The 25,410-nt window shown below is 49.7% G+C and overlaps 10 protein-coding genes across 10 annotated transcripts; 4 read left to right on the top strand and 6 right to left on the bottom strand.

Moving 5' to 3' along the window:
- Positions 1-655: 655 nt before the first annotated feature.
- Positions 656-2,167, bottom strand: MGYG_07487 (hypothetical protein; the record flags this gene model as incomplete). The annotated part of the gene is made up of 3 exons (XM_003170194.1): positions 656-1,068; positions 1,169-1,569; positions 1,644-2,167. 3 exons carry the CDS (start codon positions 2,165-2,167, stop codon positions 656-658), a joined length of 1,338 nt encoding a protein of 445 aa, XP_003170242.1.
- Positions 2,168-2,592: 425 nt separating this feature from the next.
- Positions 2,593-3,066, bottom strand: MGYG_07486 (hypothetical protein; the record flags this gene model as incomplete). The annotated part of the gene is made up of 1 exon (XM_003170193.1): positions 2,593-3,066. The coding sequence occupies one exon, from the start codon at positions 3,064-3,066 to the stop codon at positions 2,593-2,595; it is 474 nt and encodes a 157-aa protein (XP_003170241.1).
- A 774-nt stretch (positions 3,067-3,840) lies between these two features.
- MGYG_07485 (MEMO1 protein) lies at positions 3,841-5,147 on the bottom strand (the record flags this gene model as incomplete). The annotated part of the gene is made up of 3 exons (XM_003170192.1): positions 3,841-4,756; positions 4,846-4,914; positions 4,993-5,147. The coding sequence occupies 3 exons, from the start codon at positions 5,145-5,147 to the stop codon at positions 3,841-3,843; spliced, it is 1,140 nt and encodes a 379-aa protein (XP_003170240.1).
- Positions 5,148-5,934: 787 nt separating this feature from the next.
- Positions 5,935-6,674, top strand: MGYG_07484 (hypothetical protein; the record flags this gene model as incomplete). Its single annotated transcript, XM_003170191.1, has 3 exons — positions 5,935-5,957; positions 5,991-6,043; positions 6,130-6,674. 3 exons carry the CDS (start codon positions 5,935-5,937, stop codon positions 6,672-6,674), a joined length of 621 nt encoding a protein of 206 aa, XP_003170239.1.
- Positions 6,675-7,530: 856 nt separating this feature from the next.
- Positions 7,531-9,602, top strand: MGYG_07483 (ENTH domain-containing protein; the record flags this gene model as incomplete). Its single annotated transcript, XM_003170190.1, has 5 exons — positions 7,531-7,581; positions 7,645-7,879; positions 7,972-8,162; positions 8,225-8,336; positions 8,389-9,602. The coding sequence occupies 5 exons, from the start codon at positions 7,531-7,533 to the stop codon at positions 9,600-9,602; spliced, it is 1,803 nt and encodes a 600-aa protein (XP_003170238.1).
- A 738-nt stretch (positions 9,603-10,340) lies between these two features.
- On the bottom strand, positions 10,341-11,325 carry MGYG_07482 (meiotically up-regulated 86 protein; the record flags this gene model as incomplete). The annotated part of the gene is made up of 3 exons (XM_003170189.1): positions 10,341-10,655; positions 10,720-10,888; positions 10,958-11,325. 3 exons carry the CDS (start codon positions 11,323-11,325, stop codon positions 10,341-10,343), a joined length of 852 nt encoding a protein of 283 aa, XP_003170237.1.
- A 3,843-nt stretch (positions 11,326-15,168) lies between these two features.
- On the bottom strand, positions 15,169-15,621 carry MGYG_07481 (hypothetical protein; the record flags this gene model as incomplete). The annotated part of the gene is made up of 2 exons (XM_003170188.1): positions 15,169-15,434; positions 15,486-15,621. The coding sequence occupies 2 exons, from the start codon at positions 15,619-15,621 to the stop codon at positions 15,169-15,171; spliced, it is 402 nt and encodes a 133-aa protein (XP_003170236.1).
- Positions 15,622-16,715: 1,094 nt separating this feature from the next.
- Positions 16,716-18,956, bottom strand: MGYG_07480 (hypothetical protein; the record flags this gene model as incomplete). Its single annotated transcript, XM_003170187.1, has 5 exons — positions 16,716-16,967; positions 17,024-18,405; positions 18,472-18,761; positions 18,846-18,885; positions 18,941-18,956. The coding sequence occupies 5 exons, from the start codon at positions 18,954-18,956 to the stop codon at positions 16,716-16,718; spliced, it is 1,980 nt and encodes a 659-aa protein (XP_003170235.1).
- Positions 18,957-19,185: 229 nt separating this feature from the next.
- Positions 19,186-20,242, top strand: MGYG_07479 (hypothetical protein; the record flags this gene model as incomplete). Its single annotated transcript, XM_003170186.1, has 2 exons — positions 19,186-19,686; positions 19,775-20,242. The coding sequence occupies 2 exons, from the start codon at positions 19,186-19,188 to the stop codon at positions 20,240-20,242; spliced, it is 969 nt and encodes a 322-aa protein (XP_003170234.1).
- A 2,403-nt stretch (positions 20,243-22,645) lies between these two features.
- Positions 22,646-25,199, top strand: MGYG_07477 (chromatin assembly factor 1 subunit p60; the record flags this gene model as incomplete). Its single annotated transcript, XM_003170185.1, has 6 exons — positions 22,646-22,749; positions 22,829-22,844; positions 22,940-23,042; positions 23,120-23,356; positions 23,424-24,504; positions 24,563-25,199. The coding sequence occupies 6 exons, from the start codon at positions 22,646-22,648 to the stop codon at positions 25,197-25,199; spliced, it is 2,178 nt and encodes a 725-aa protein (XP_003170233.1).
- Positions 25,200-25,410: the final 211 nt, after the last annotated feature.

Below are 25,410 nucleotides of genomic sequence, written 5' to 3'. Positions count from 1 at the left end.
GGGGTATAGATTAAAGGATAGATGTAGTTGACAAACAAAGGAGATATATGAGTGTGCTCGGTAGACGAGGTTGTATAGTAAGTAGGTTGGGAGTTAAGCTTGTTGGTTAGGTAAATAAGAGTCAAGTTGTCCTTGATTAATGTTTCCTTTCCGTTTTGTAGCAGATATCGAGAACCAACATGTCCAACAGAGAGTAGCAAGCAAGCAGGCTTAATACGCGCAAGTAAGAAATAGAAATGGATGCCAGGATTCACGTCATGCAGAAGAAGAAAAAGAATGAGAAGGAGAAGACCAGAGTATGAGGATGTCTGGGGCGAAATATCGGAAGGAAAAGGTCCAAGAAGAAGGATGTCTACCGGAGCACCTGAACGCCTTGGTATATGTCATGATGCCGACAAGGAAATGGAAGAGCCAGAAGAGAAGAAAATGGAAGAGGTATTGGTATCAAGATAGCGGAGGGATGAATCGGTTAAGAGAGGATTGGGTAGAAAAGGTGTCGGCCGTTAGTCGGAAGGAAGAAAGGGGGGTTTGGTTGTGTTCGTTTTTAAGAGGATGGTTGATGTCGTGGACCTTGACATCATGTTCGTTCGATCGTGACGGCGTGAAAAAAATGGAGTGAGGGTGTGAATGGCGGGATTGATGCAAGTAGAGGTTGTCATCGATGCCTCCTTGACTGATCTGGATTTGGCTGGCCCGTCCGTTCAACACCGCTCTGGCCCGTTGTTGTTGCAGCGGCAGAAACAGGGACCTTGACTTCGTCACCGGCGACCGGCACCGAAGTACCGTTGGGATTCAGTCGACTTAGTTCAGTTGCTATGCTCTGGGCCACGAAGCCGCGAAGCTCACGCTCTTCACGCTCGTCCTCTTTGACTAGCCGGCTTCGTTCTTCCTTGGAAAGGTTTTCTCGACGCATGCGTCTGATTTCGTGGATGACCCAGAGTAATACCTCGTCGGGTGCACGAGAACGGTCGAGACCGTGTTTGGAAGGATTTCTAACGTAGCGGCGGGTTACATCTGTGGCTCCATCGATGGAGAAGGCGATACAGTAGGCCATCTTCCGGCCCCAGCCTGGACGGGTGTTAGTGGTACGGAAAGAAAGAAAGAAAGAAAGAAAGAGGGAAAGAAGGAAAAAAGGAAAAAAGGAAAAAAGGAAGAAAGTGATGCTTACCCTCTGTGTAGAGACGGGGGTTATCCCAAGCCTCTTCGCAGGCGTCAACGTGAATCCATCGTTTCTGATGCTCAGAGTAGACTTCGGTCCATACATGGTCTTCAGAGTTCCAGACCCAACGTACGCGGCCACCGACTGCTCTGCACAGCATGCTGAAGCAATTGGCCCATTCGCCTACCCTACCGCGTCTGGACTGCAGCAGAGTCCATACGTCAGAGTATCGGGGGAATCGCTCATGGCTGGCGCAAGAGGGCTCTGAGCAGATGTAGAGTTCGACTCTTGTGGCTCCGCGGGCGGTTTCGTCAGGAGTTGGAGGCGTCATGCCCTGGAGAAGGGTTGGGCGGAAGCATCTCGAGCAAGGCGGATTATTGATGAATTGGAAGAACGAGCGTTTGAACCATCTATCACGGCCAGTCAGTTGACCTGTCTGCTTTAACCAGAAGAGACAAAAAAGAAAGAAGGGTTAGATAGTTACCTGAGGAGAGCCTTGATGACGCAGTCCTGGTAGCCCCAGGTTGGTTTCACGTTGTCACCCATGCTCGCGGCCTCTGCCTGCAGAATCTGACACTCCTCCTCTGCCTCCGCGTAGAGGCGGTCGAGGGGAACGTGGGAGAGCGCTTCGTCGAGCAGGCCCGGGTTCTCGTACTTCATCGGCGTTACAGAGAGGACGTGGAGTAGATTGCGAAACTTGAGGGAGGCGGAATCCTGTGGTGGTGACGGAAAGATGGGGAAACTTCGAACGGAAGAGTACGACGGCGGCTGTGAGGACGACGGTCGGCCCTGATGGTGCTGCTGGTAGCTGTTATGGTGGTGAGGATAGTGTGGTGATGCTGGCGTTGATGTGGACGACGAAGGCATGGGCGAAGAGGTGCGTGATCTGGAGCGTTCCTGGAGAGTGTTCAACCGTCTCGTCCGCAGCAACTGCTCGAACTGGCGAGCGAGGTCGGAGGCATCGACGGCGGGGTGTGAGCCTGCCGGCCTTCGAGATCTGTCTGGCATTGTGTTGTTTGTAGGACGGCGATGGTGGTGCGTTTGACCAGAAGGGCTGGCTGGAGTAGATGGGCTGGAAAGGGAGCGAGGACGAGCGAGGGCTGGCAGTCAACTGGATGACTGTCAGCGCCCACCGCAGGCCAGGCAGGCGATCGTCTCAGGCGGAGTTTTTTGGTTGGTGGCCGGTGGCTGTCGCTGTCGCTGTCGTCTTGATGCTATCGATGGTCGATGCTGGTGAAAGGCGAGGACGACGTTGACGATGGAGATGGAGATTGTAGGTAGTGGTGGTGGTGGTGGTTGTTGTTGGTCTTCAGCAGGTGTCGCTGTGCCCGTCCGTCCCGTCCAGGGAAGAAGAAGAAGGGAGACTGAAGGATATGTTTAGATGATGCGCAGCAAGCACAGCCCTTGGCCCTTGATTGCGGTTCCACGCTAACTCAAATGGTCGCCCTTTGCTCTAACCTCGTCGTTTCTTCTTCGTCACTAAACGCTGCACTCTCGTTTCTTCTCTCTCTCTCTCTTCTCTTGCTCTTCTTGCGTCTCGTCTCGAAGTTGATATAAAAGTCGAAGTCGAAGTCGAAGTCGAAGTCGAAGTCGAAGCCGAAAAAGAAGAAGAAGGAAAAAGCGGCGTCAAGTGGCAGAAACGACAAGACTGAAGAGCGTACGCGGTATGCGAAATACCAACTTACGGGCCTCGTAATGCTGCGTGGAGGTGGTTCCTGACGGTACACGCGGTACGGCCGATACGCGGACGGTGACGAGGCCCCTGGGTGCGCTAGTCCGCTTTGGGCCGTCAGCGTCGTCAGCCTCTTTTGCTTAGGTAAGACTCGACGCCAGAAAACTCTTGTCTTTCCGCCTTTACGGGAGCTTGGAGACGACGCCTGGCTCGACGCTGCGGCTGCTGGTGCCATGGCCACTGCCTATGCATCTTTCTCTGTCATCTTACTCCGTATTCTTACTACTATCCTCACTGTCTACTTCTTCTTCTATTTCTTCTTCTTCTGCCACTTCTTCTGCCACTTCACTTCGTCTTTGTCTAGATCGCCAACCGAACACCGACGATCGCCAAGACTTCAGATGAAGCTTACGCGGCGTGAAAAGTAACCAAGTCTTGGCGAAACTTAGCCTTTTCTGGCCAGTGCAGACGCTTGCTGACTCAGCACTTGCGTGTTATTAAAAGAAGCGAAGGAGCAGCCTGGGACCTTTATAGACGCGTGTTGCTCCTTTACTACGACGACGACTGCGACGACGACTGCAACTACGACTACTACTACGGAGTAATACTACTACTACTATAATGGATGCCTACGATGGAGTGTTGCTGCCTGGCCTCTTTAAGAAGATGAAGAGACCGGCGTTACGGAGGCTTTTGCTAGACAAGAGCTACAGACTCTCCACGCGCGTCACCGGCTTGTCAGGATCAGCGTCACACTCGGAGCCAGCCACGGATAGGAGATGGGTTGAGCAAGTCAACCGGCAAAGCGATCGATCAGATCAGCGGTTTGCTACCCTGTTATTATTACTACTTTACTTTTTTACCTTTTTACGTCTTCGTAGATCGATCGTGGAAAAGATGGACATGGATAACAAGATAGTGGATAGTGATGGGCTGTCGGAAGGGAAGCCTAATACACTAGTATCACGGCTATTACTACTGACTACTACCAATACTAATACTAATACTACTACAGCACGGCAAAGGCAGAAACATAACTCACTGAGCTGTCTCGCAGAGAGAAACAGTCGGAGCTTCGTTCATACCTCAAAAAGTAGAACTTTCCCTTCCTCACTCCACCATCTTCTGTCGTCGTCGTCGTCGTCGTTTCGGCCTGATCATGCTGAAGTCCCTCCATCCCCGCCATCACCACGCCAATCGGATGGCGCCCGCATACAGTGTTTCCCGTCCGCCGTAACGCGTCTAGAAATACATCCGTATTGCCACTCGCTATGGCAGACATGCATGCAATGTCACACGCCGAAATGCTCTCATGGATAGCACACGCATCTTTCGCCTGGTAGTATGACTTATCCTTCTCTCCCAGCATCCGCCCTGACGACACTACTTCCACTTCCTCCGCCGCCTTGGCTGCCGTAAGCTCGTCCGAGGGAACCGGTAGAGAGGGGTACGTAAGTGGCATCTTGTAAGGTGCATCGGCGGCGTGCGTAGTGTAGTACGTATATGCGAACCTCGAACCCCAGTGACAGAAGTCAGACGAGATCACGAACGCGTTCTCTTCGTCAGCAAGATAAGGGCCAAGGATCGAGCCAAACGCTCGCTCGGTAGCGGCAGACGTGCTGCCTACCATCATGGGTACTAGTGGGGGGTACGCTGACGTCGGCTGCGACGGATATAGGCGCTGCAGCAGGCGATGGATGTACGGTAGGTGGAGCTCCATGCTGTGCTCGGCCTCGTCGACAGATGGTGACATCGTCGTGAAGCGTTTGGCTGACGAGGATGCATGGGATTCCAGCTCACCGAGCACTTTCGTGTCCAGAGGCAGCGGGGTAGACGAGAGCGGTGTCAGGTATCCCGTCAACTCCGGCAGGGCGATGGTCGTAAGGTGGCGGTGATGAGATGGGCCGATCAGGAAGATACGCTTTCTATCTAAGTATTTAGTCTTTCTCTCTCTTGCCCTCTCTCTCTATGTGTGTCTTTATGCGGGGATAGACGGTGAGCTGGCATAGCTTACGCCTTGGATAAGTCGAGGCATTTGTACGCAAAGGCCGCACACGGCCCGGAGTAGGAGTATCCTGCATGCCTACAAAAACAGTTAACTGAGTGCCACTATATGTCACAAGCCCATATCTTGTCAGTGCCAGTTGTACGGAGTACTCACGGAGCTATAATCACTCTCGCTCCAGGTACTGGCAGCTTGCCCAGCCCCTCGAGCTCGCCAGGAACAAGGTCCAGCCACTGGTCCAGCTGTGCTTGCAGAGTTGCTCTGTTGTCAGAGTACCAGGAGCCAGCGTGGGTAGGACGGCGGACAGTCATCGTGTTTTTTGTGTGTATAGCTACTCCGTATTCTGTCGCGTGTCTCCCTCCTGCTCGGTCTGCGTTTTGATGATCTTCAGAAAGGAGAGAAAAGACGTCTAAGTAAGCAAAGTGAAACTCTGTTTTTGGTTAGTTGCGGGGGAGGGGCTCTTTTCGGCATACCGGCTTGGCATACACTTTTCGGCATCCCGAAAACTTTATTATCTAATCAACACAGTCGAATGGCTCGCTTTCATCCGATTTAAACTGACATCAATAGGTGTCGCGAGTAGATAGCGCCGGGATGACTATCTATCAAGAGCTACTTTTGAGTTGTGATGCCATGTACCCCTGTATACGCTGCGCCCTGGTTTCATTCGCATCGATATGCGCGATTGTCCGCCATGTCTTGACGCTCGCGCGAGACCGCGTTAAAAGCCATTAACCCTGTTCCGGACTAGCGGTATCAGCCTGATACATGTAACAATACGTCTGACCAATAAACAGCAGCAATTCTCGACTTGGCATCCCTGAGGCCGTAAAATACGTCACTTTCTTGCGATGCGAAACGCGACCAAACCAACCTCACCCTCCCCCCAGGCCAACCAAGGTTCCAACCTCATCTCACCTCAACATTTATTTCATAGCCGTCTTGCAACTCGTCTCATCCGGCTGATCTCTCATATGCCATCGGAGCACTCATAACATAGTCTACGCATTCCACATGAAACGCAAGGCCTCCCTCTCAACGATCCTCTCTCCGCGATCTTCAAGCTCCTTCTACGAATCGGACCGTCTCCCCCATACCATGCTCAATCGGGCGATGCCATGGTCATAGACGAAACCCCCCCAGCGCCTTCATAGCGGGACAAGGAAACGCTTCAGAAACGATCGCCCAGACGAACAGGCTGTCTACGGTATGTCATGGTGCTCACAACAAATCACCTACTCTCTCGTGCATCTCACTTGTCATCTTTCTTTCGCTAACTCGCAACCCTCCCAGATAACACGCTACGATGGCTCTTCTCCGCCCAGAAGCAAGCAGAGAACCACGGACTCTACCCTGAACCCATCACTAGTATCGACGACAGCCTTGAAAGCGTTGAAGAAGACTCATCGTTTCAAGAAGACTCGATGACTTCGCTGCCGAAACCTGACCCGTCGCAAAAGACGATACATCATTTCTTCCGGCCTGCGTCTGCGCCTGCTCGCGTGTCTTTGGCAGAAGCAAACGGTAACGGTAACTGCACCACGCCAAACAACACGGATACAAACCCATCACTCTCGGCGTCTACGCACGTCATGTCGTCACATGTACCAAGCTCTTCTGCTACATCTGTCGGTGACGCCTCTTCCTCGTCCGTTGCCGGCGCTGGCGCTGGCGGTCATGTAATTGATGTGATTGAATGCGAAGACGTCGATATGGATAGGGACGTTCATACGTTCACAGCTAGTGCTACAGCGCTGACTCCGGCCTTCCAGCAGAGGGCTTGGATGGATGGCAAAGACCTCAATCGGTCTCCTAGCTGCTACTATCTTCTTAGCTAGCACATTACTTTTCGTCCCATCGGTATCCCTTTTTTCATTTTCACTTGTACCTTTTTTTTTTTTTGGAAAAAGCTGGTGTTTGGTATATTATTACCAGGGTTGCTCTTAATTGTTTGTTGCTGGTCTTCCCTTTCATCATGGCTGAGCTGGGTTCCTTTCGGACGGCTGGAGTTCATATTTAGGGTCATTAACTGCTGCGCTGGTCTAGGAACTGTATAATACTTGTCGTTTTTTCTTTTATGTTAACCACACTGCCTACTGACACATGGAATATCTATTAAACATCCGTCTTCCATCGCCTCCTTGCTACAAACACTATCTGATATCCCTACTGCTTAACTGTCCTTTTATTTCTCTGACGTCGTAAAAAACCTTTTGGGCAGAGGCAACGGCTTAGTCATCTCCCCCAGGAAAATCGGCCTTTGGAAGCCAAACTGACAGAAGGCAAAAGCTGCGCCCGCTTTCAAGAGTTTCAGCGTTCTTTCTTTGCTGCGTAGACAGGACCTCCAGCTGCCGCCGCGAGCAAGCCTCCTGGGGATTTCTTCTCCCTTTTCCCCGTCTGTCGAACCGGGCGTCGAGAAGCCGTGATCTTCCATCCGCTTTTAAGCTGTGTTTTTATACCTAACGACCCACAGGGAGGCTTAACTAACTAAAGGGGGAGAAAGACGAGACAGGCAACGGACAGACAGGCAGTCAGGCATAACAGTAGCTCTCCTTACTCAACCTCTTCTCCCTTCACTCGTTTAACAGACAGACGGTTCGTCGGCCATTGCTCTAGCATAGTCGAGCACGCAGTATCATGACCTGCTTCGCACCGCAAACCAGCTGAGAACAACACTCCTACACAGCCCTGACAATGGTTGGCTCGAGCTTTGAAAAGTCCGTTAAGGGCGCGACTAAGTCGAAGGTATGGTATATCTTACTTGTTTTTGGTAGATGAATCTGGTTCTAACGGTTTTGTGGGACATAGAATGCTGCTCCGAAATCGAAATACATCGAACACATCCTCACAGCCACCTACAGCGATGCAGGGACAGCAGAGATCTTTCGCACACTCCAGATCAGGCTGCGCGAGTCAGCGTGGACGGTCGTTTTCAAGGCGCTTATAGTGATACATATGATGATACGCGAGGGTGCTCCGGGAGCTGCGCTTGCCTACCTCTCGCAATACCCTCAGAAATTTGCTATTACGAGTATCTCGGACGGTACGTACAGTATCCCCTCGCCGGAAATAGGTAATGATTTTATGGATAAACTGGAGAACCTTTTTTTGCTGATCTGGTATTGATTATTATAGCACAATTCCAGGGAGCGAATATATGGAGATACTCAGAGTATCTAATTGCGAGGTCTCTGGCCTTCCAGGAGACAAAGACGGATTACGTTCGTAACGGACAGGGTCGATTGAAGTCATTAACTGTCTCAAGGGGCTTATTGCGAGAAACTGAGATTGTTCAAAAGCAAATTAAGGCTCTTTTGAAGTGTGATGTATGCATAAAATGGCCGTACCTTTTCGATCGAGAACCCGATTTACTAACTTTTTTGACCAGCTCCTGAGCGATGAGCCTGATAATGAAATCACACTAACCGGTTTCCGGCTGGTGACGCTCGATCTTTTAACGCTATACTCTGTTATGAATGAGGGAGTTATTAATGTCCTAGGTTGGTAGCCGCTACATCCATTTGTACACAGCTTCTAACTCTTTTCGACTAGAGCATTACTTCGAGATGTCTCGAACGGACAGCGAAAGAGCATTGCATTTATACAAAGTTTTCAGCGCTCTAACGGATGATGTGGTTGCCTTTCTACGAGTTGCCAGACAGTATGAACATGCCACTCGACTTGAGATACCCAATTTAAAGCATGCGTCTACGGATTTGGCAAAGTTGCTAGAGGATGACTTGCATGATCCTGACTTTGCGATTCGACGCAAGGAATACCGTGAGCAGAAGTTTGGAAAGTCCAAAGGTGAAAGTAGCTCGGCATCAAAGGACACAAGAACACAATCCGCGCCCAAAGCAAATGATAGCGTAGCACCTCAAAATGCTCCAACTCCTGCTACTAAAGCTCCGGCGGCGGATTTAATCGACTTCTTTGGGTCCATTGAGGAAAACCAACCACCGGCGAATCAACAGCCACCACAGCAACAGAATATGCCAATGCAATTCCAGCAAACAGGTTTCCAACAACAGCCGATACCAGCGGAGTTCTTACAAAACCAAACAGGATTTGCTCCCAACCAAATGGGACAAAATATAAACCCGTTCAGCCAGTACGATACACAAATGCAACAGCAGCAGCAGCAACCTCCAGCTGCCCAGCCATTACAGGCCTCCCACACAGGCGCTGGATTTGGCGGCTACACCCCTCAGCCGTTCCAAAGCCCAAGCCCTCTCTCTGCTATTCCACAGCACGAAACCGCCCCGTTCCAACGGCCCATGACAGCGGGTGCCACACCACGAGCTACCAATCCTTTCCGACAATCTATGCTTCCTACCGCAGAGAACTTATCTTCCTCTCAACTACAGTCTCCTTCGACATTGGCCATGAAGCGGCAATCTACCAACCCCTTTGCAAAACCACCTGCAATTCCCCCACAGTACCAAATTCCGAATCCAAACCAATACCCCATACCTTCATCGTCTCCACCCCCTTCACAACAACAGCAGCAACAGCCTCAGCCCCTTCAGCCTCAACGAACGGGAACAAACCCGTTTGCGCGGCCTCAGCCACAGCAAAGCCAGGATGCACTGCCCGCCCAACGTCTACTACCAACCCCAACCGGAAGCACAAATCCTTTCCGCCAAAGCACTTTGATGAACCAAGCCACAGGTCAAGGATGGCAGAACGTTCCCCAGGGGACAATGGGTGGGCTAGAGAAGCTAGAAACCATCCCTGTGTTCCCTCGGCCCGGTCAAATGGCATAACAGGGATTCCGAACTCATGTAACATTTCTCCATTACTCAGTCTTTTTTGTTGTTGGTTTTTTTATTCCCTTCCTTTTTAACTTCTTCACACACTCCATGCTCTGGCCGTTTGTTTTTCTTATTCGTTTATTTTGGGAACCCCTGAGCGTGCATCTACATGGGAGCTACATTTTACAAAAACCTGAGGGCGGAAAACAAAGTCATGTCCTGGAGACCGGCAAACAACCTCGGACGTTGTTTTTTCTCTACTTTCCCTATGACCATTGATATCATCTGTTCCTTTTCTTCTATTCGACAGCCTTCATGTTATCCTTTGCAGTTCTATAGATGTTTTATCTGCTTCCATGAGCTCTCAATATCCGAATAGCATTGTTAATTTTGACCATTCTTGACATGATCAGCAATCCATTTCACTATCTCCACTCGATATATGACTAAACGAAAATAATAGTAAAGATCAATAGATATTAATAGACTAAGCGACATGCTGCATGGTGTTCGGATTCTCAAGTCTTGTGATGTCAATATTTTTAGACCCCGCCAAGCAGTTTTTAGCGGTTTAGCAAAGTTGAACCGCAACACGATGTGTTGATTGTTTAATTCAACGTCAAATGCCACTAAACACAACATCTTCAACTTTATCTCGGAGAAAGAAAGACACCATCATCATTGCAATTAAATTATTATTAGGGAAAAGTACAGCAATTTATCCAGATTCAAGCCAAAACGGCTGGAATATTAAACTACCTCGCGCTCAGTCTTGACTCTCTGGTTGCCCATCCACGGCAGCCGTCCGAGAGGGAACTTGATAAAGCTGTTTTTTGGCTCTGCCATTCCAGAAAGAGCACAGTACCAGGCTAGCAAAGCTGCCAGAATACCAAAGAAGCCGCCGGTCTTGATGAGAGGTGCATAGGGCTTTCCAGGGGCGGATTCGAAAAAGTGGCCAACTCCAAGGAACAAGAATGCGAGATCGAGAGTAAAGAAAAGGGAGACGAAGGCGATGTTGGTCTTGAAGGTGCAGACGAGGCAGAGTGTGGTGAATATCCACCAAGACTGAATGAAGTTCATATTAGCACTGAGATGTATGTGGCTGTGAAGAGCAAGGATGGGAATATACCATTAGCCAGAAGCCGGTTACGTTGTTGACGCCAGTTATGCCGTTGACCTCCTTGATGTTTTGAATGATGTTGAAGCCGCCGGGAGTGAAGATAATGCCATAGGAGATCCAGAATCCACCGTATGAGGAGAGAGCAGTGGCTCCAAAGGTGTTTCCAATGGCCATTTCCCTATATTACGGTCAGTATCGAAAAAGGCAAGACAGACAGATGGTGGACGAGAAGACGATCTCAACTTACCACATGCCAGCGAGAAGCTGCACCAATCCACCATATCCAAAAGCCGAAGCAACGACAAGATGAGGCGCGGTGACGCCGCGAGCTTGCATGTTGATCAGACTAAGCACCATGGTGGTGAGAGCGAAGGCGGACAGTCCCAAGGGTCCAGGGTTTGCGATGGACGACTTGCTGGGCGCTGACGGTGCTGGTGCTGCGGATGGCTGGAATTTCCCAAACGCAGCCATACCGTTATTTCCGTTGGCCAGAGGACCATACCCATAACGGGCTGCGGCCTCTGCGACTTCTCGCTCTTCCACGGACATGCTCTTGAGAGAGCTATCGTGGGTTGCGGTTCTGCCAGCCACGTCCTTCTCGATATCGGAACTCATTGCGACGGACAGCTAAGTCAAGATTCCTGTATGGACGGTTAGTTTCTGAGTCGCATACTTCTTATTCCATCTTTTGCTCTTCGGTTATGGATGGCTAGATTTCCTTTACAGGAACGTACCTTTTTTGCCGATAAAGTAGCAGAAAGCAAGCACACGACCGACAAGCTATGAAGGAAGGAAAAAAGCAGGAAGAGAAGAGGAAGGATGAACGCAGCAGCGGGGAAACAGCGATGATTATAAACTATTTAAAAGGGCATGTATAGGTCTTACAGCTGGCTCTTTTTTGGGGGGGAAGGAGGGCCAGGGCGTCCGTACGAAGTACTTCCCGGCCCCCCAACACACCATGAGCTTCAATGTGCGGACTTGATACCGTCTTTCACGCAGGCTATTTTACGGAGTACGTACATACTATACAGCGAACATGCCCATGTCGATCTTTACCAGCTCCACCCAAATTATCCCTTGCATGGGGGTTTGATCTAATAATGGAGGGAGGCATCCTCCCTGTATCGGTAAGAGTACATCAGCACTCCCTGTCGAATATTTCAATTCCCACGCAACGCGCAGGAGCCTCGACATGCACTCTGTACGGAGTACGAAGGGTATGCACAATACCGGTACTTCCCAGTAACCGTTCTCCGTTCTTTGAGGTCTGTTCTCGCTCGTGGATCATCATTCGGGGTGTGATTTCGGAGCTCAAGAAAACTGTCTCCTCGCAGCTCATAGGCGCACATAGTTGTACGGGGTGACATGCTAGGGCCTGTTTCTACCCTGGCCACCAAACTCACAAGCTCGATACATGGGAGGACAAGGAGGCTGCGGGACCGGGGGATTGCCTCCCGTTTTGGGTAGTTCCCATTCCCAATTATTCGATCTTTTCAGCCTGCAGCCCGAGCTAGATCGACTCGCCTGGTTTCCGTCGTGTCGGCGCAGTAATGGTGAAACTTCACTTCAAAGCCTCAATATCGCAATATCTTCTGGGGAGAAGACGGTCTGGGTTACGCTCTTCTACTCATGGCTTTGTTTGCGTAAACAGAATACTTTCCTCGGTGCAAAGACCGATTTCTGGGGAATCTGGCTTTACGGTCGAGCAGCCGACGTGGATCTCCGATGCAACCATCAGACGGGCTAAATTCATCCGAGGCAATCGGGAAAGACCTTACGGAGTAGACCACGGAACAGACACCCACATGCACGATATATTCCAGCTACGTATAAAAGTGTTCAAGACACTGGAAAGAAGGGCAAAAGAAAGCTCGAGATGCTCACTTAACTGCCTACCCTGGATTACTCGGAAAGGGTCATAATATTTGACTAGTTATCTAATTAACTAGTTAAGCTTGCTTTCCCCTGTTTGAATGCTGGAGAACGGACAAGCCAGGGCCGGATGTTTGATCGAAAGAAAAAAAATTACAGGAAAAGAGCTTGAGGATGCAGTGCAACGATGTGACCTCGTATTTTCATATCGAATGGAACTTTCGCATGCATGCTATGGCTTGCTGAATGAAATATATTTAAATAATGTGACGGGGGGTGTGAAGAAGGAAGAAGGACCAATCCGACTTGCTGGAGTGTGCTGCAAGGAAGGGGAGGAAAAAGGAAGAAGCCTGCACCGGCTACGTGACTCGGGCAAGCATCTCCCCCGTCGAGCTTGACTCTAAATGTGTTTAATGCTGTCATCAGCTTAGCCGGTGGCTTGAAGACACGATTTCCGGTATATAATCCGTTTCACTATTTTATGATTTCTTGTTAGCGGGTTGGGTGGCGGACATCGCTCGCCTCCACATGGACAGACAGACGACAGACGAGGGTCAAGAGTTGGTTGGATTTAAGTCTCAACAAGTGGCGGGCTGGTTTTATTTGGCGAGAAATTGACCGTATAAAATGGAGATGTCAGATAAGGGATTCGAGAACAAACTGATGAACCTCACCATCGAGCTAATTCAGGGGAACAGAAGTCTAGGTCGGCCGTAAAGAAACAACTAAGCTAGTCAACCCAGCAACTCTACATTCCAAAAGGAAAGAAAAAGGAAAAGGAAAAGGAAAAGGAAAAACGAAGCTGCCAGCTGTTCTCGCTTGAGAAAGTTAGAGTAGTAAACATCGCTGCTGCATAAAATCGTGATGAGAAGACGGACGGCGCCTCTTTAGCATCGATCCTCCACCCCTAACGCTGGCGGTTGACTCAGGACAACAAGCTAGGCCTTCCATCTCCCTACGAAGATCCTCTTGATCATCGCGTTTTCGAGCTGCGTCGCCTTCCAGCCTCAGAATGAGACAGCGGAACCCGTTTGTATCGCTGTGCAGGACGCGCAATGCATGTGCGGATAGCTTGGAGTGTGTCTGCTGATAGGAATCGTCCACTCAATGATAAATCCAACAACACGGCCATCCTCAGTCCACTGGCTGCGGTGGTCTCGCCTTCAAAATATCCAATCTACCATCCCAACCTGGTAGGTTGGTTGCGCATATCTATCGAAATTTGGTGATTCAGTCGCATCACTAAATACCCCCTGCAAGTTGCTCTCCTACTTGAACATCCAGGTGGTCGACGTGTTGCCCAAGATAGGTGTGGGAGACACTAGGGAATGCGGTGCGCCGAGCACTTTGGATGCATAGCTGCCCAGTTTCTGGATCCTTGAAAAGGAGTGCATCGTTCTAGTCTCTGCTCGAGGAGATGAGAGCTTCGGCAGCAATGATGGTCCAAAACACAAGGCGTCTGGGCTGTGTATAACCCAGCGTTGATATTACCAATTTTCAGCCTCAGATAGCTTTAGGTTTGGCTGTCAAACATCGATCAATTTCTGCGTGGAGAATCTTTCATTCAACTGTTGCTTATTATTATTGAGCGGTGAAAGCTGGAGAGTCACATCCCTGCCTCACTCTTGGCTTAGTTACCAGTTAAGCGCTGATCTAACCAATACATCAAGGCTTATGTTTTATTGATGCCCTTCGTTACGTTGATTGTTTCTTTTTTTTTGGCATTTGGTTCAATCTACACGAATACTAAATTGCCGGGTCGAATCACCAAGAAGAAGACCCAAATTAATACTGCATATGGGGCTGGACGCAGTTTTAGGTTGAACCCCAAGCATGCTCAGCCGGCAGGAATTCAATGCCTGCAGATGATGAAACTACCAGCCGAGAGGAATTGCTAACACGACAGATAAGCTTCCGGTGAGTCGAGCACTCAAGCCGTGACTACGGCTCCTTAGCAATGCTTAGTTATACCCTCTTATTGTCTGTGTATGTTCCATTGCTCCTTTTAGTTATTGCTGTTGCTTGTGTCTTCTATCCATACTCTTACCACGCACTCTCAAATGTGACTTTCAAAGTGTTTCAGCCAAAAATGTTCTAATTGGTTCCAAGATAAAATCTCGGCCAGTTACTGGCTTACCACCTCTTGTGCATAATGCACAATGGTGTTGATAGTTCCATGGCTATCAATGCCCGCTGCCTGTCCGCGTACATAGTCGGTCAAGGTAGGCAGTATCTGGCGTTTGGGCTCTCTGGTGAAAATCGTCTGGAGACTTCTTACAGACAGTATGAGGTCTACCGGATTCCGACTGAGCCCCCAATTTATTAATTGCACCCGTTGGTCGAAGTAGGGGAAACTCGGGAGGTTCAGTGAAGCAGGGAAACACACGCCACAGCATATGCTCCATGGATATCTGGGAGCCATGGACACCAAAAGTCAAAAGAATTGGCTTGTTTAAACCAATAAAGGAAAAGAAGTGGTGGTCTTTGGAAGAGACGGAGAATCAATTGGTTGGATAGCCGTATAGCATTTTCAGTGGATTTAAAGTGTAGAGGTGGACTGATAGAACTAATCAATAATTAGGTGTGTTACTCTGTATCTGTCTCGCGAGCCAGATTCGTGCCCGAGTCCTTGGACCATTCAGTGATCAACCGTTCTGTGCGCATTCTATCCTCGTATTTAGGCCTCTCTTTCTCTTGTACGTGGATTCTCCAATTCTCACCGAACTTCCTTTTCCAAATTCTCTCTATATCCTGCGCAACTTGATCACCAATGTCCTTCCATGGGCCCCCTTCATCTAGATATGTAATGGGAACAATGTCTAAGCAATCCCCTGCCCAGACAGCATTGCAACCTTCAGGTGTTTCAGCCTCAGACTACACCGTCCTGGAGATAACAACCTCACCAAAGCTAATTGCATCGATGAAAGGGCCATGGATGTAGGCTTTGTCCAGGGCAGCTGCGGTAGGGCGAAGGAATTCACGAGGGGCCAAGTTCCGAAGAACCCATTCCTGATCCGTTGGATAGAATGAATGCGGCATCAGGTGTAGTACTTGATCTACGGCTGCTCGATATTTCGATGCTGGACCACTAGAACTAACCTTTCGCGATATATCAAGAAGCACTAAAAAGGGATGATAGGGACCGCGGTCAAAGGGTTGGTAGTATGTGGCGTCAGCTAGCTCATATAGATTGAGAGGCGATCACGCATAGGGTTTTAGATCGTACGGCAATTTATCCTCATAGCCCTTCGTATAATTCATCAAGATCCTCTGGGTGAAGTAGAGACGGAGGGTAAGTGATATCTCCACCAGCGGTTTCAAATTCATTGACACAGACGATAGGCTTCCTAGCCCAAGTGCCTAAGTCTGCCATAAGTCTCCGCACGACTACCGGCTTCGCTACTGCCCAGAGGCGGTAGCAGGTAAGGCTCAGAAAGAGGATCTCGTGCGTGAACGAGTCATAAATATTATAGAGAATCTCAACTGGCAGTTCAGCTAGCCTGGATCTAGTCGCTCCATCTCTTGGAGATGTGCTAGAGCCAGACGGCACAGAAGAGTTATCTGACTCCCAACGCCTTTTTTGTGGAATCGTTCCTCCTTGAACTGCAAGTCGGAGATTTTAGGGTCTATTGCTCGCGTCTTCCACAAGGGAATGTGGGAAGATGGGCCTGGCAAGGCTAGTAACGAGAGGATGTGTAGACACTTCGAAGAGTAAATCTCCCAACTTGCTCGTTGAGCTTCCCCAAGCGAAGAAGAGTTTTTCGCGAAGCTCAGGCACTACAAGGCCAAAATTTGGTTCTATTGTAAAGGGCATTGCATTGATTGATGGGCCAAACAGGAATTGGAACAAGTGGCCTGAATTATCCTGGTGTTGAATTGAGGGATTCACAACATCATTGCTTGCATAGGGAATGTTGATTAGCAAATCCGGCTGTGGTGTGTTTTCTGGAATAAGATGGAAATATGTATTTGATTGTATTTTGCCATCTGTGGAGCCATGGCATAACCGCACTTTATCAAATGGCGTTTAGATTGAGAGGCTGAGATTTAGGCTTCCAACAACATTGTTGCAGGATTGGTTAGTTACTAATAACGCTTGATGTGACATCATCAGGGTCATTTGAAACAAACTGTTATGATCCTCTGCGGTCTAATAACGCGGCAGCCTTTTGCAGCTGGCTATTGAATGATTTGACTTGATTCAATAAGCCGCCCTGTAAGTCGGAAGATGAAGAGCAAACATCCTGAGAAACAGTTCGTAGAAGAAACTCAAGGCCAACGAATGGATTGGTAGAGCCATTGGTGTCTTCTTTACCGGCGTTCTTTTGGCTCCTATCAACGGCCAGCTGGAGGTCGTGAAGGGCATTATTGATCGTCCCGTGTTCCTAGTAGACACCTAGTTAGAACCACTTCTCATACCTGAATCGGTTGAGTACCTTACCGTTTTGGCGCTTTCATCTGCAGAAAACCTCCTCCTGACTTCGTCTGCTTGAATAGCTATCTCCTCTCTCTCTTTTCGTATATCCATCAGCTGGTTTCTCAGGGCTAAAACCTCCCTCTTCTCCTTTTTCAGGCGCATTGCAAGCACATAATTACTGTCCAGTAGTTCGCTCATTTCAAATAGCCTGCCCTCCAGCTCCGCACCAAAGGCCTCCACGGCCTTGCGTTTCCGAGTCCATTCTACCTGACGAGCGCGATTTGACTCTCGCTCGATAGCAGATTCTAGTGTTGATAGTGTCTTTTCTAGTGTTTCACGGCATATCTGGCTGAGAACGTCAGCGGCATTCACGCCGCTACGAGATGGAATCTGTAGAGGATGCAAGGACGAATTCTGGGGTGACGGCTGCCGGCCATCCGCTGGAGTAGATCGAGTAGAAGTTTCTTCATCGGACCATTCCTGTAGAGCTGAGGTATTGGCAAGTCTATGGACTCGGACGGGGACAGTTGACCGTCCCTCACCCTTGGCTTTCTTCTGGCCAGCTTTTCCCTTTTGTGTAGGAGAGCTGGCCTCCTGGTCCCCCGTCTTTCGTTTTTTTGTACGCTTCGGTGCTGTGGCTCTATTCCCTGGGCTATCTTGTCCCCTAGCCGAGTTTTCCTCTCTTTGAACAACTTCTGGCTCGATAGACTGAGCTTCGACATCTTGAGCTTCGGGTGTTGGTAAGTGGCTTTCTGACTCTGAGCCGCCCCCATCATCTTCGACTGCCGGGTTGGCATCTGCTAGAGTACCATTGCCTTCGCCGTCTTCAGCTTGCTCCGATATCTCCTCTGCCTGTTCCTCAATAATTGGGAGAGATGGTTCTCGAGGTGAGTCCGTAGGTTCATCGCCTTGAACGCTGGGGCCATTTGGCGGAACTGAATCGCCTCGATCCAACCCTGCATCTGGAGTCGAGTCCTTGGGAGGAGATTGCAGTTGCTCACTTCCATCCTCAGCTTCAACCTCGTGACTCTCGGGGACTACAGGCGGTTTCAGTAAGCTCTTGCGTTTCTTCTTCGGATGCTGAACTACTGATTTCCTCTTTCGTCGCCTCTGCTTTGCTCCGGCTGGCTGCTTCTGAGTTATATTGAGTGCTTGGATATCGTTATCCTGGCTTCCAGCTCTAAGGGAGGGCGATGCGGAAACCGAAAATTCGACAGAAGGTCTTATGGTCTGTAAAGGCGGTGTATTTCTTATGGGGGATCCAGCAGGTGACGCTGTCCGCCTGGTTAATGAGGACCTGTCTGCCTGCTTGTCTGCTACTTCAGGCTTAAGTTGCGGCGGTTGGCGCACACTCGCGCGGTGTGCAGTGGGTGAGCTCTCTGGGCCTGAACTTTCAAATGATTTGCCTGTATTCACTCCCCATCAGCGACTGCATGTAGACTAATAATATGGCAGGTGTAGGTAAGCCTTACTTATCCGTCTCCGCTTTGCGCTCCTCTCCTCTGGCCCGTCATCATCCGGCGGGATATCATATATTGATCCATCCTGTGGTTTCTGCGCAGAGCTACGGATTACTGAGCGCCTGCTAGATGCTCGAGATGGTATTGAAAGTTGTTTGTTTGAGGTTATAGAGTGACGCGACTGTGGTGTTATCGGGGGCTTCTCAGGAAGCGCTGGCGGAGATTTAGGCGGAGGAACCGGGGATGGAGGAGCTGGGGATCCAAAGGAAAAACTGAAATTGACGTCCTTGACTTTGTGATTGCTATGATAAAAGCAGGTATCAATCAGCAATCGGTTCTATTATCCGCAATGACAGGTTTATACGCGTGTCTAACGGTGGACATACCCTGCGCCGCGCAGTCGCATCTGCTTTCGCTCCTCACGGCCTAATTGGGTGTCAGTAAAGAGCAAACCAGTATCTCGCAGAAATCTATGACTTACTCGGTGCTGTCGCCATCCTCCTACATCTCTATCCGTAGACGTTGCAGGTCAATCATGAATGGACGACGCGGCTCTAGTGTTAAAGATGTAAATAGAATGCGATCCTTGGCGTGTTGGCAATTTGAACGTCGACCAAAAAAAAGTCGATCAAAGTAATCAAAGCTCACGATATTTGAACACGAAGAACAAACAAAGCGAATACCACAAATTATCTATATACAGAGACGAGACTGCCAACAGAATCAATGGGCTGGTTTTGGGGCAAATCTTCGCCCGACGCGGACCCGACGAAGAATCTGGATCCCAGCCTGCGAGAGTACCTTGAACAGGAGTCGCCGTCCAAATATACGCCTACAGCAGCTGGCATATGGCCGCAGCAACAGACGCAATCGCAAGAGAAGAAGACTACAGAGTCATCTAGCTCGCAAGATCGAACTACCGAAGCTACGAGTTCTGTCCCCTCTGCTTCGCTTTTCCCAGACGGACGATATGCACACCTATGGAAGGATTACAAGACACTCGAAGAGATCGAGGGGCCCAATGTCTCACCGGCGGAGAAGGTAGTCGAGCAGTTTAAGCAACGAAAGGACGTGCTGAATAGGGCTGCTTTGGAGAATTGTTCGGAGGAGCATGAGGATCTATCATTGTGCTTCAAGAAGGGGACGTTTTCCGACAAGGTCAAGGCTAGGTTGACCATGTGTGGGGAGCAGAATGCGCGCTTTTCAAGGTGTTATACTATGCAGTCTGTGAGTATAAATGGAGTTACTCTTTGATTCTCTGTGTGTGGCTTTGAGAGAGGAGTGTACTATATTGCGGGTGCTGATGGCTCTCTAGAAATTCCTCCAGGCTCTAGGATATGGTTCCTCGTTTGTATGGGATATGGAAAAGGAAGAACGGATCCAGATGCATGCGGACAGACTATACCATCGTATGTTGGACTACGAGAGAAGGGTGGCTGAAGCAAAAGAAGAAGGCCGTGAGCCTCCCCATCCAAAATCACTGTTCAAGTCAGAAGCAGAGATAGCAGCGTCCCAAGAGACTACTAGCCAGCCGGACGACGAATGTCTCATACCGGGTGGAGAGGGTCTGCCGGCTGGTGCGATGCCATATAAGCCGCTGAAGGAGATGACGCCACACGAGCGCGAGCTGGAGGTGCAGTCTTTGAAACAGCAGATGGTTCAACGAGATATATACATGAAGGAGGTGACCCCGGTGCTAAGGGCCGAAGAGGCTGCGAAGAACAAACGGAGAGAGAAGTTCACCAGCTGGTTTGGAGAGACCATCGGGAACTGGCTAGCATGATTGATATACTGCAGGCTGCATCTGAAAACCACTACCACCGTCCACCTGTTGAAAGCTTTCTCTGTCACCCCTTGGCTTAACAAATCTTTGATGGCCTTCTACTTATTAGTAGGAACACGCCGTTTAACGACCACGGCTACGCCATTTGATGCTCAAGACCTTGCCTCCATATGAGCACCGGCACAGCGTAGGCTCGCTAATATGGCTCGCTATTCTCAGCACCACCAGAAACCACAAACCGCGCAGGAATTGGCCCCTGGGCGTCATATCACACCAAATGCAACAGAGCTCTTTGGGAGAACTACAACATAATTAAGGGAGGGTAAGCAGGACCGAAAGATTGATTAATGTAGTTCAGAATAGTATCAACATGAGTAGCCGTGGCTTTGAAATAGCATTAACCTAGGATGAAAGTGACTGAGCAAGAGTGAACACTGGATGAAGTCAGTATTTTATATCTTTGACTCGCGACTATAACTTGACTCTCTCTCTCTCTGTATATATATCTGTCAAATATCAAACAACCATCAATCATGGTCTCTTCCCAGCCAACGAAACCTCCTACAAACTCCAACGCAGCGTCTGTTAAACCTCGCCCAAAGAGAGATTCCAAGCTCCTGTCACAGCTTAACTTCGAATCTGATCAAGCCCACTCTGATGATATGAGTAAAGAGGAGCAGGCAGGATAAATCTCGGCTGTGACAAGGCCGGCTGTCAATCCACGCCTGCTAAGTCTGCTGCTAGTCGCTGCTAGCGCTCTCAAGCTCTCAAGACCTCAAGTCCCACACCCTGGGACTTCAAAGGAGCTCCATTGACTCGGTGTCTGTCGATCTGTCGATATTCCTTAAGCACCTGCTCAACATGGAGTAGGCAATACGCGATACTCCACTGCAAAATGAAACCGAAGCTCTTGAGAATCGCCTTTTTTTTATTTATTTGAAACAACAAGAATCCATCACTGCTTCTTAACCAGTTATACATGGGTTCCGGTGAGTACGGGGTATTTTCTTCCAGGGTTGACAGGACCAAACTAACTATACGGAATACGCATAAAGACTATGGTTAGCTATCCAATCCGGGAGCTTGCGGTTCAACTAGTGAATGGCAAAGTCGAATGGGATACGGCAGCACATATAGATCCCCTGGAGTAATCGAGGAGAGAGACGGGCTTGACGAACCCTGTGCCATTTTCAGTGGATATGGTGACTTTTATAACTATCCCAGTTTAACTGTCATCGGTCCATATGCAGATTCAGTGCGACAGAAGGCAGGCCAGGGCTGTATTCCATGTGAGAATACACTGACTGCCTGACAAGACATGGAAAGCTTCTGTTGATGGCTTCGGCTTCCTCAGTTTTACAAAAGCTGGAAGAGTTGAAGAGAATAGCCGTATATCACAGATATAACTCATCCTGCTGGCCACGGATCACTCTGAGGTATTCATGCTGATGTTATTATCCATTATTACTACCGTTAACTGCCATCCTCTAGGCAGCTACTACAAACAGAAAAAGGAGCATTGAAACACGCTGGACACCCGTGAACCGCATCACGTCAGGAGCTTGCATGAGAGCTGGTCGAGTTCTCTATGGCTGCCGTCCAATCATGGCGGTTATATAGCATATTATATGGCATTCCTGTCCGTAGAACAAACACGGCTCCGCGTCGTGATGCGTCTTCCGTCCACTCAGGCTCCATGTCGTCTTCCCCCCTTTGTTGTTTCCTGCATGAAAAGGCAGCTAGTTAGCTAAACAGAATAGATAAAACAGAGGCGCCCTCGAGGGCCGTGGATTTGTTTGTCTGAGAGGGAAGAGAGAATCTCTCTCTATATACATATGTATCTATCAGAATAAATAAACAACAGCTAAACAGCCGGTGGTGGTGGCTAACCTTGACTAGCTGTGTCGCTGTAGTTGTAGCAACTACGCCGACTTCCTACAACTTCTTGCTCTCTCTCTACTAAGTCAAGTCAACTAACAAACAACCGCTTTCGTCTTGCTCCCTCGCAGCCCCCTTCGTCTCCGTCGCCAGCCTTCGCCCTCGGCTGTGCCCTCGATTCGCTGAGCCAGCAGCCTCTTCGACCTGGATCCGATCTGCCCTGACCAGCTAGTTCCGCTACCTACATACCTACGTCGCCGTCGCTTCGATGCTTCCTCTCGCCGTAGTGTTTTGACTTCACACACCCCGGATATTCGACCAGAGCTCTTCGTCTCTCGCTGCCAACGAGCATTTTTCTTGGATAGCTAGACGTCTCGGCTGGAATAAATAGCAAGCGGATCGTGAAGCTACGGCGCCAGTCGACAGTCGACAGACGCTCTAGTTAGTTGTGACCTGGATACTGGCAGCAGGGGCACTTCCGGCTCTTTTTGGTCGGCCCTTTGTGGCTGTCAATAAACCGCTACGATGAAGGCCACCCCTCTGCTGATTGCCTGGCACGATGACAATGCCCCTATCTACTCGGTGCACTTTGACCCTCATGGCAAGGGCCGACTAGCAACCGCTGGGAAGTACGTTTGTTTTCCAAAAGAAAAGGCTGATACAGGCTGCTGCGTGGTAATGGTTAACTAACCGGCTGATAAAAAATAGTGATAACAATGTTCGCGTACGGCTAAGCTGCTCTTCCCTTATATCCCCCCTCCTTCGCTTCTTCGTTTCTCAAGGAGCTTCCAATTCCTCATGATTCTGACAAATGGATAGCTGTGGAAGGTCGAGTCGACGGGAGAAGAGCGCAAGGTTACCTACCTAAGCACTCTGATCAAGCATACGCAGGCCGTCAATGTTGTCCGCTTCTGCCCCAAAGGTATTTTTCTGTTCATTTTCTCCCTCCCTTTTCGGATATATGTTTTAGATTCCAATTAGAAGCTGAGACTGGTGTAGGAGAGATGCTGGCATCTGCCGGAGACGATGGCAACGTCCTTCTCTGGGTTCCATCCGAGACACAAACACAGCCGGGGTTTGGACAGGAAGCATTGGACGATAAGGAAACATGGCGAGTAAAGCACATGTGTAGGTCGTCGGGAGCAGAGATATACGACCTAGCATGGTCTCCAGACGGTGTCTTCATCATCACGGGCAGCATGGACAACATTGCTCGGATCTACAATGCTCAGACAGGTACTGGCTATTTACACTTATCCGTGGCTTTTGGGGAGAGGATCCAAATTCTAACAGCTTCTTATAGGCCAAATGGTTCGACAGATTGCTGAACACTCTCACTACGTACAAGGTGTTGCCTGGGACCCTTTGAATGAGTACGTGGCAACACAATCTTCCGATCGATCGGTGCATATATACGCTCTCAAGACAAAAGACGGCCAGTTCACCTTGACAACGCATGGAAAGTTCCTGAAGATGGACTTACCCGCGAAACGGGTAGCTTCAAGCAGCCCGGTGCCTGACTTTGGCGGGAACCGAGTTCAATCAACCTCAGGGAACCCCATGACTGTGTCCTCCCCCGGCGCTTCAACCCCGGGCACTCCATTGACGGCTCCCTTGCCTATGGATCCTCCACCTGTCTCGCTCAGTCGCCGTTCCTCGTTTGGCTCCTCACCATCAATCCGCAGGTCAGCATCGCCAGCACCTTCTATGCCATTACCTGCTGTGAAGCCTCTCGAAGCTGCTTCCCCGGGACTCTTCGGCGGAATAGGTGTAAAGAATGCTAGCATTTATGCCAACGAGACCTTCAACTCTTTCTTCAGGCGTTTGACATTTGCCCCAGATGGTAGCTTGCTATTCACGCCTGCCGGACAGTACAAGGTCTCCCTTGCCGGTCAGAACGATAAGGTTGTGGAGGATATAATTAACACAGTATATGTCTATACCCGCGCCGGTTTCAACAAGCCACCAATAGCACATCTCCCAGGACACAAGAAGCCGTCTGTTGCAGTTAAATGTTCTCCAGTATACTATACATTGAGGCAAGGCACCAAACCTACTCGCCAGATCTTTCTGGATTCCTCATCCGCTGAAGAGGCATTCCCGCCTCTCCCGGACTCTGTCATCTCCCAGCCAGCTATGGAACCTCCATTAAGCGCACCGCCATCGGCTACTAGCGAGACTCCACGTCCTTTTCCTCAGTCGGGAGCAAATGAAAGTGACACTGGGTCACAGAATTCCCCAATTCCACCGGTATTTGCGTTGCCGTATCGGATGGTCTACGCTGTTGCAACTCAAGACGCAGTTCTAGTATATGATACGCAGCAGCAGACACCGCTTTGTGTAGTAAATAACCTGCACTTTGCTACCTTTACCGATCTTTCCTGGTAGGTCTTTCGATCTGTACCCTATTGCAAAGCCTCTTGATACTAACTGAAATATCAGGTCCCATGATGGGCTTACTCTCATAATGAGCTCCTCTGATGGGTTCTGCTCATCTCTCTCCTTTTCACCCGGAGAGCTAGGCCAGATTCACACCATAGAAAAGCCGCACCCGATTTCCTCCAATGTGGGGACACCGTCAACTGCTCCCGCTGTACAATCGCCCATATTGTCTTCTCCACGCAAAAATTCCGCAGGCAAGGCATCTTTAGCGGCAATCGGAACGCCGGCGCCAACCCCAACCGCAGTCCCTGCTCGTGCAGCTAGCTCCGGTCCAGCCACACCTTCCTCGTCAACTTCCAAGGCAGCCGCCGTAGTAAATAACCCGACTCCTATCCTTGGCACTGTACCCTCGGTGACCGCCACGAACTCTAGCCAGCCATTTAGCACGCCACCGGAAACCCCCATGTCATCCCATAGCGCTACCAATTCTATTAGCGGAAGTGTCCTGGGGAAGCGAGATCTGAGCACGGTGAGCGAATCCGAGAAAGAGGATTCTCACGACAAGGATGAAGAAGACCAAACAGGAAACAAAACCGCCCATCGAGAGCCAAAGAGAAAGCGAATCGCACCGACCCTTATTTCTCCTGCAAGCTCAGGGATGCCAAACTCAGAGGATTCCAGTAAACCATCCAGCTAAGATATTTGAACGGGCCAGCCATCAAAGTGTTGTGCTCTCTACCAAATATGGGGGGGGGGAAATAAGACGAGGCCACCTGTCTTGGCCTCCAATACCCCGACAACCTCCTGGCTCCTTAATTGGTCCCTTTCTAACCAACTCCATGCATTACGTTCTACTATTCTGTGTTATCTTTGATGTCCTTTCCCCTGCTTCTTCTTCGCTTTGTACA

The sequence above is a fragment of the Nannizzia gypsea genome, genomic scaffold (genome assembly GCF_000150975.2).
Source record: "Nannizzia gypsea CBS 118893 supercont1.7 genomic scaffold, whole genome shotgun sequence".
In the NCBI taxonomy this organism is placed as follows: Eukaryota; Fungi; Ascomycota; class Eurotiomycetes; order Onygenales; family Arthrodermataceae; genus Nannizzia; species Nannizzia gypsea.
The sequence above is the reverse complement of the archived record's forward strand: the minus strand, read 5'-3'. Positions and strand labels throughout refer to the sequence as shown.